Source organism: Oncorhynchus nerka, linkage group LG7 (assembly GCF_034236695.1).
Source record: "Oncorhynchus nerka isolate Pitt River linkage group LG7, Oner_Uvic_2.0, whole genome shotgun sequence".
Classification (NCBI taxonomy): domain Eukaryota; kingdom Metazoa; phylum Chordata; class Actinopteri; order Salmoniformes; family Salmonidae; genus Oncorhynchus; species Oncorhynchus nerka.
Genome location: NC_088402.1, coordinates 46,804,081 through 46,813,549, shown reverse-complemented (window position 1 = coordinate 46,813,549; position 9,469 = coordinate 46,804,081). Strand labels below are relative to the sequence as shown.

The 9,469-nt window shown below is 41.5% G+C and overlaps 1 protein-coding gene across 1 annotated transcript; it reads right to left on the bottom strand.

Annotated features, from left to right (window-relative positions):
* Window positions 1–4,115: 4,115 nt before the first annotated feature.
* naxe (NAD(P)HX epimerase) lies at window positions 4,116–7,838 on the bottom strand. Its single transcript, XM_029663825.2, has 7 exons — window positions 7,681–7,838; window positions 7,046–7,232; window positions 6,821–6,929; window positions 6,425–6,535; window positions 6,054–6,164; window positions 5,697–5,844; window positions 4,116–4,818 (listed from the first exon to the last, which is right to left on the bottom strand). The coding sequence occupies exons 2-7, from the start codon at window positions 7,213–7,215 to the stop codon at window positions 4,616–4,618; spliced, it is 852 nt and encodes a 283-aa protein (XP_029519685.2). The 5' UTR covers window positions 7,216–7,232; window positions 7,681–7,838; the 3' UTR covers window positions 4,116–4,615.
* Window positions 7,839–9,469: the final 1,631 nt, after the last annotated feature.

The window sequence follows — 9,469 nt, the reverse complement described above, 5'->3', positions numbered from 1 at the left end:
TGGTCTATTAACGGTACCAGGATAATTGTACATGGTTATGGGAGAGAGACCAATCATATAATACCATATGGGAGTGAATTGTGTCTAAGAGTAGTACATGCTAAATAACGAATGTTTTTGCCATATGGTTTACCACACACCGTCACCAGCACACGCACACAATTTACCGGTTATGAAATATGCCATAGTGGTGTTGATATTGTGGGATTTATTTTGGATAGGGTCTTTTCAATTCAGTTTTAAATTGGGTATGCAGAAGGATGGAAATATGAGATACCAAGGTTGTGAAATGGGTTCTGAAGGACAGGGAAAGGAAAGGGAGAGGAAGTATTTTAATGGTGCCGAATGCCCTGTATACTGACTTTCTGGAGGCCTGATCAATCTCACTAGAAATTATCGAAAACAGGTGGGATTTAATTACAGTAGGTGTTTCCCTAATGACAATCTAAAGAGCCTAACTACAACTGGTAAAAATGTGTCACAACGTCTACACGTGCTGCTCTCTCTCCTCTCGCTCATGTGACTCAGTCAATAACTGTAGTGCTCTCTCAACACACACGCACCCCTCCCCACCACTCACTCACTCAACAACAACCTACCTCACTGCCTGACAGTCAGCAGCAGGTCACAGTGAAATACAGTATATCTTTTTAAAGAAATGCAATGTGGGCCGCTGTGCAACTTAGAAATAGCCCAAAAACCCGCAGCCAAAACAGTTTCACCCGCGACATTGTTTTCAAAGTAGCCCAATTTGGCAGGAAAACCGCGAACATGGCCATACTGCCTGTAGAAATGTGTCAACATCCACTGAAGTCACTAGCAAGTTTACTAGATTTCTAGTTGATGGCTACAGTAGTTGCCGTGTTAACCATACAGACTTGCTAGTTTAGCTAACCAAGCCATCAGTCCTAGCTTGCTATTATGAAAATCAAATTCAGCCAGGGGCACAATCGAATCTAATAAATACTCCAAACAGCCTACACGCGCCCCTGAATTCAACAATACCAATACTTCAATTCAGCTTTTGCTTTCAAAAGCACCTCAAACAAAACATGTAAAAATTTGAATTCTACCATGCAAATTTACCGTGCGTTGTAGAGAAATAATAGATGCTCTAGAATGCCCTTCATTAAAAAGGAGTATTCTACAGGACTGTTTTGCTAGCACAGACTTGAATATGTTCTGGGATTCATCCAATGGCATTGAGGAGTATACCACCTCAGTCACCAGCTTCATCAATAAGTGCATCGACGACGACATAGTCCCTACAGTGATCGTACGTACATATCCCAACAAGAAGAAATAAATAACAGGCAACATTCGCACCGAGTTAAATGCTAGAGTTGCCGCTTTCAAGGAGCGGGAGACTAATCCGGATGCTTATAAGAAATCCTGCTATGCCCTCAGAAGAACCATCAAACAGGCAAAGCGTCAACAAAGGACTAAGATTGAATCCTACCTACACTGACTCTGACGCTCGTCGGATGTGGTAGGGCTTGCAAAATATTACGGACTACAAAGGGAAACCTAGCCACGAGCTGTCCAGTGACGCGAGCCTACCAGACGGGCTAAACGCCTTTTAATCTCACTTCGAGGCAAGCAACACAGAAGCATGCATGAGAGCACCAGCTGTTCCAGACGACTGTGTGATCACACTCTCCGTAGCCGATATGAGAAAGACCTTTAAACACGTCACCATTCACAAAGCCGCTAGGCCAGACGGATTACCAGGACATGTACTCAGAGCATGCACGTATCAACGGGAAAGTGTCTTCACTGACATTTTCAACATCTCCCTTACCGAGTCTGTAATTCCTACATGTTTCAAGTAGACCACCATAATCCCTATGTCCAAGAAAGTGAAGGTAACCTTCCTAAATGACTACCGCCCCATAGCACTCACGTCGGTAGCCATGAAGTGCTTTGTAAGGCTGGTCATGGCTCACATCAACACCATCATGCCGGAAATCCTAGACCCTCTCCAATTCGCATACCGCCCCAACAGATCCACAGATGACGCAATCTCAATCGCACTCCACAATGCCCTTTCCCACCTGGACAAAAGGAACACCTATGTGAGAATGCTGTTCATTGACTACAGCTCAGCGTTCAACACCATAGTGCCCACAAAGCTCATCACTAAGCTAAGGACCATGGGACTAAACACCTCCATCTGCAACTGGATCTTGGACTTCCTGATGGACCGCCTCCAGTTGGTAAGGGTAGGCAACAACACATCTGCCACGCTGATCCTCAACACGGGGGCCCCTCAGGGGTATGTACTTAGTCCCTTCCTGTACTTCCTGTTCACCCACGACTGTGTGGCCAAGCACGACTCCAACACAACGGTGATAGGCCTGATCACCGACAATGATGAGACAGCCTATAGGGAGGTCAGTGACCTGTGTGGTGCCAATACAACAACCTTTCCCTCAGCGTGAGCAAGACAAAGGAGTTGATTGTGGACTACAGGAAAAGGAGGGCCGAACATCACCAAAAAACTATTATGGCCCAGTACATCACTGACATCCAGGACTTCCTGACATCCAGGACATATATATACTAGACATTGTCAGAGGAAGGCCCCAAAAAATTGTCAAAACCTCCAGTCACCCAAATCAAGAGGTCCAAAAGGCTCCCTAACAGCGTCTATTCCCAAGCCATAAGACTGCTGAACAATTAATCAAATGGCCACCCGGACTATTTACATTAACACCCCCACCCTTTGTTATTACACTGCTGCTAATCTCTGTTTATTATCTACGCATAGTCACTTTACCGCTACCTACATGTACAAATTACCTCGACTAACCAGTCCCCCCCCGCACATTGACTCGGTACCGATATCCCCTGTATATAGCCTCGTCATTATTTTATTGTGTTACTTTTTATTACATGTTTTACTTTAGTTTATTTAGTAAATATTTTCTTAACTCTTTCTTGAACTGCATTGTTGGTTAAGGTCTTGTAAGGAAGCATTTCACGGTAAGGTCTACACCCGTTGTATTCGGGTCATGTGACAAATAAAATTTGATTTGAGTATTCAACAATGCCATGGTATAAAACTATTTATAAGTTGTGGTTTGTCAGACCGTATACTGCTCTAGATGCATTGGTAACCAGTTTATAATAGCAAAAAGGCACCTTGGGGGTTTGTGGTATATTTCCAATATACCACGGCTAAGGGCTGTATCCAGGCACTTCGCGTTGCGTCATGTTAAGAATAGCCCACATTTCATTGATACACTGTAAGCTGATGAATTTCAAGCAGAGAGAGGCGATACTGTATCAGTTGACAAGTCACATAGAAAAGGTGATCTTGTACAATCTTGCAAGGGACAGAAATGGTATACAACATCGTGATACATTTTACAACAGCCAACTGCTTTACAATACCCCCATTTCTGATGATTTGCCCTACATACTATACAGTACCAGTCAAAGGTTTGGACACACCTACTCATTCCAGAGTTTTTCCTTTATCTTTATTATCTACATTGTAGAATAATAGTGAAGACATCAAAACTATAATCATGTAGTTACCAAAAAAGTGTTTGCCTTGATGACAGCTTTGCACTCTCTTAGCATTCTCTCAACCAGCTTCACCTGGAATTCAAGATGACTGGTACTGTATGCATTGTATAAGAATAATGAAACCATCTACTATTTGTTATATTCAGCACTTCAAAAAGAACAGTCTTGACATTTGTATCTTGTATTTTTTAGTTGTTAAAATAGCATAAACAAATTGTTAGCATTATCTGATGTATTGGTGACTAAAACTAAATGTTGTCATAGTAATTCACAGAAAACATAGATTTTGCATGAATGACTCATGGGTGAAATGTGTGAAACCCCAATTAATGCAGAATAAAATGTTTTGAACATAAGAGAGGGTATTACAAGTGTTATCAGTTTAAGAGTTTTTAAATTCACCCCATAACTGAAAATTGCACCAATGCGATTGAAAAAAAAACTGTAATCAATCCATCCATCCACTCCCCCTGTTGTATGTCTTATAAATTATGCACAATCATCATGAAATATACTAAACTTCAAATGGTGTATATATAATAGAATGTGATCGACTATGATAAACTGTCTTCTCAGCTCGATTGGTCTTGCTAGATATACATTTTATTAAGACACATACTTACAATTTACAATGTTAAGTGATAATAATGACAAATACAATTAATTTAAGATTGACCATTTATAATATCAAACTCAACATTTTTATATTTAAATAACAGACTGCAATTATAGCTGTCCATCCAAACTCTTATAAGAATGCCAAAACATTTCAATCAAACTGAAACAGCAAAAGACCCATTCATTTAGATATAACCTTTAGTGCAAACAGTACATAAAAATCTCATCCAATTCCTAATGGATCCACTGACGTTGATAACCTCTCAAACCCCAAGTGTACTTACACAGCCTTTCGCCTATACAGCTGACACCAGTGGAGTAGCGGAGGGTAAACGCAAATACATGGGAGCATTACTTTACTTACTGCGAACAACATTTACCCACCAATCTTAATTTTTTACATATACATACACATATATATATATATATATATATATATATACACACATATCCCTGGTTGGCACTACTGCAGCTGGTACACACAGTCAGTATTGGGGTACGGAGGAAGGTTGAGCTGGTACTTCTTCTCCATGGCAGGAGGCACAAAACGTCCCCCCAGATAGTGGTAGCGTCCACAGAAGTGTTTTGCTGACTTCTTAGGGGCAGGCAGGGAGATTAGCATGTCTGGCTGGAGTCCATCTGTGCTGCCCTGCTCCACATCCCAACCTGAAGAGGACATATACAGTAGGGGAGAATATCTCCATCCCAATGGAAACATTCTGGCCGAGCTAATAGACTTAAGGCACACTGTATTGAACCTCTGGATTCAACAAATAACGTTCCTGACGTTTTCTGAACAAAATACTGCCAAAAAATGTGGTTTTTAATCAAGGCATTTTCTTATAAGCTTTTTTTTTGTTTTGAAAACTTGTTAATAGATCAATTGAAATATCTGGTGGTGACCCACAGAAATGCAGGACTGACTATGGCAAGTCAGTTTATATTTGGCTTGGCTAGCTAGCTTGCTAATATGATTTGAATACTGCAGCAACACCAGATCAACAGTATTAGCTATTTAGCCCCCTGCCCCAGTTCCTAGAGGTAAGTGGACTGCGGTGTGAGGGGATGCAGAGGCTCACTCCGTCTGTTGCTTTTCTGGACCACTGCTGAGGGTGGGGTGGTCTTACTACCACTTTTACAGTTGCCGAAGCATCATCCAGGTGGGTGCTACATTTCAGTAGTGGATGATCCAGCCTACCTATGGAGGAGGAGCTGCGACTATCAAAGACGACTAAGTGCCCATTGAGGAGCTCCGTGGCCTGTCTGTCTGAAGGTCTCTGTACCATCTATGCTCCCTCTTCTCAAGATACTACCTTTCTGTACTGCCTATCATCTAAAGATGTCGAAGACCATCACCCAAATACTGCCAGATTTAACTAAAATTGTTTTTAAACCAACTTTGAGATTCTACTATATAAAATCAATTATTACCTTGTGATTGAGATATAGTAGAGACTGGATATTTTTACTCAACTAGCTTATCAGTGAAAAACATCTATATCTGCCCTCTAGATTCTATTGAAGTGAGTTAAGGGCCCACCCACCTGAGGGGATGTCAATACTAACTATGGGTACAGTTGTCTTCTTCAGCACGTCCAGGATGGAGCCAAAAGGCTCCCGCACTGCACCCTTGAAGCTGAAGCCAAAGATGGCGTCTATCACCAGGTTGTAAGCCTCGTCGACCACCATTGCCTAAGAGGATCATCTCCGTCACTGTCAGAATTAACAACTACACAGCATCACATACACACTCCAAGATAAATACACCAACAACCTTTTATACAACACTACTGACACTCACAGATAAACTTATGTGAGGTAGCCGAGGAGTCAGGACACACACCTAACAATCAAATAGACTTTGTTCTGAGGTTAACACAGGAGCCAGAGCTCATTAGTACCTCAGGCATTTCAGTTAGGAAAGGGATGTCCATCTTCTCACACTGGGTGGTCAGACCCTGGAACAACAGTTTGTTTGGCCTCTTTGGGTACAGTATGGTGGGTGCATAACCCTGTAGTCACACAAAGCATCAAGCACAAAGAATCAGACTATAGGCATGTTATTTAGCAATGCATACTAATAGGTTATTTAAGCCTATATGATGCCAATTTAAAGTCACTGTTACAGAAAAAGCACAACACAGCATTGATTCCAAAAGCAATAGATGCCTTTAAGAAAAATGGGTTAATTATAACAAGAACCAATTCTCTAATATCTGCTGCATGCCTTGATATTTGGAAACATAGCAGATGAGAAGGATGAAACACTCACAAAGAGTTTGAGATGTCTGGCACAGACCAGGCCATCTCCTCCATTGTTACCTGGGCCACAAATCACAAGCAAAGAGGGTCTGGCTTTGACCAGAGAGCTGGTGGGGTAGGCCTGGAACAGAATAAAGGCAACAGGTGAATAAAAAGGTAGCCTAAAAGCAACACTTAAAGCACATGTCAAGCTTAAAACCATTTCAACCAGCCTAATAGAGCCCTCATGATTTCCAATTGTGAAATGTCTAATCTACACTATGCAGAGTCTAAATTGAGATAAAATTGTGCTTCTGAGATTTTCCAATGCTGAACAGCACACAGCTGTGGCATTCACCATCTCACAGCACCTTGGGTAGTACCAGTCATTGTAGGAGACACTCCTAGGGGAAATGCTGAGTCTCACCCTGGTGATTGCTGTAGCACAGCTGAGCCCAGCCAGCTCCATCAGCTGGTCCACACTGAAGCCATACTCTGAGAACAACTCCTCGTCAATTTGTTGAGCCTCCTCCTGCCTGAGGATACAGATATAAATATTTATCTCACTCTCTCACACACACACACACACACACACACACACACACACACACACACACACACACACACACACACACACACACACACACCTTACCCAAGGTATTTTATGGACTGGGCCATGTTGGACACTTGTCCACTGAAGCACTCCTTATATAGACTATTTGTCACACTGACCAATGGACATGCCCTCCTGCGGGAGAGGACTGTGGTTGCCCGTAATGTCACAAGGAACCCAATCCTAAACAGAGCCCGCACACTCAACATCCAGTTGGTTCAAACACCTGGAAGAGGAGGAACACATTCACATTCAATGAGAGACCCATGTTTGAATGTAATGGACACTGAAGATGACAGATGAGTAAACTATTGTTATTGCCTGGGTGACAGTCTGTTTCTGGGCCCTTGCCAACTCCTTATGGAATTGTCATCCAAAAAAATGTTTGATTTGACAATGAGCAATGGAGTTGACAGGAGTACAAACAGGTCTGGGGCCTGGCTTATGTTATTGTGCATGTATGTGCTTTAAGATATGGTTTTCATAACTCAAAATATATAAATAACTTAAGTTATCAAGAAAGAGTTCTGGAGTAAAACATCTTAAATAAAATTTTAAACAGAAATATGCCTAATACCAAGCAAGCACAACACTGAAAACCTCCAACTTGCCTACTAGTTTGACTTGCTCACATCCATAACAAAGTGATTTGAGAGATGATTAGTAAGACTCACCAAATGCACAATCTTCTAGATTAAAAGGTTGTTAATCTTCAAATATTAAATTGCACAATTTACGAATCAAATGACACAATTTAAATCGCCTTTAAAACCGTGTGTCTGGTGCAGTTTGTCACGCGAATTGCTTAGCATTTACTTCCTGTATAAACGGAAACCGTTTCTTCTTCTTCTTTTGGTATCATCGCGTTCGCACATTTGTTTGTGCATGCCGCCACCTACTGTGCGGTAATGTGTTCTCAATCACGTTATATTTTGTGATACAAAAATAAAAAAGGAAGGAGGAAAGGAAAAAATGGCACCACTAACCTTACCACTATTTCATCACCCCCCCCCCCCCCCCATTTCAACTACTTTAACTGATTCGACACCATGCTGATGGCCTGAGAGGACAAGACTCTTTCGTTCAACAGACCTTGTAATCTTCTGCAGTAAAACCCTTTACACCCAAGTGCCTCTCAGCAGCTGTTACCACAACATCTATTTCCCTGGATTTACATTCCATTTCTGCGGTACAGTTGATAACTAGGAAGCCTACGCCTAATAGCACCCTTGACCCATTATCCTCTAATCTCTTCACTATCTCAGCATATAACACCTTCTGTTCTACTCTGACCCTTCCAACCTCAACCTGTCTCTCTTGCACCGGGCACTTCTGATCCCCAAAAACATGGGCACATCCACAATTGATACGCACAGTTTTTTCCCACTGATATCACACATTCCTTTGCCCCATGCTCACCTGCACACTGCTCACATCTTGGAATCTCCCCCCTACACTGCGATGCAACATGATCATAAGCTTGGCATCTGAAACACCTTAAGCAGGGTTTCCCAAACTCGGTCCTCGGGACCCCATGGGCAACAACTTTTGGTTTTTGCCCTAGCACTACACAGCTGATTCAAATAATCAACTAATTACCAAGGACATTTATGTAAAAGCAAATAATTATGTGAATATGTATTTTCAGATGCAAGTGGAAAGGCATAAACCCTCATTTTTTGTAGCAATTAATGTACATGTAATTCTACATTATACAATTATTAAAAATAAAAACACATAATAGAAGAAACCATGTGTCAGTATTTTCTTTTTATATGACCACCTTATGTCCTTGTAGCCATTTTCCATATTCATTTTGATTATTTGATTTATTTTTTTCCTATGAATGAAAAGAACAGATAATATTTCAACTGAGACAAACCATATGACTCTGTGGAGGCAGAAGCACATATACATCACAGTGTATCCAGTAATACAGGTACAAAACAAACTTTATTCGTCACATACAAATATTTAGCAGATGTTATTACGGGTGTAGAGAAATGCTTGTGATCCTAGCTCCAACAGTCCTAGCTCCAATCTAACAATTCCCAACAATACCCAAAAATCTAAAGTAAAATAACGTAATTAAGAAATATACAGTACAAGTCAAAAGTTTGGACAAACTTGATGACAGCTTTGCACACTCTTGGCATTCTCTCAACCAGCTTCACGAGGAACGTTTTACAGTCTTGAAGGAGTTCCCAAATATGCTGAGCATTTGTTCGCTGCTTTTCCTTCACTCTGCGGTCCATCTTATCCCAAACCATCTCAATTGGGTTGAGGTCAGGTGATTGTGGAGGACAGTTCATCTGATTGCAGCATTCCATCACTCTCCTTCTTGATCAAATAGCCCTTACACAGCATGGTGGTGTGTTAGGTCATTGTCCTGTTGAAAAACAAATTATAGTCCCAAGAGCAAACCAGATGGGATGGCGTATTGCTGCAGAATGCTGTGGTAGC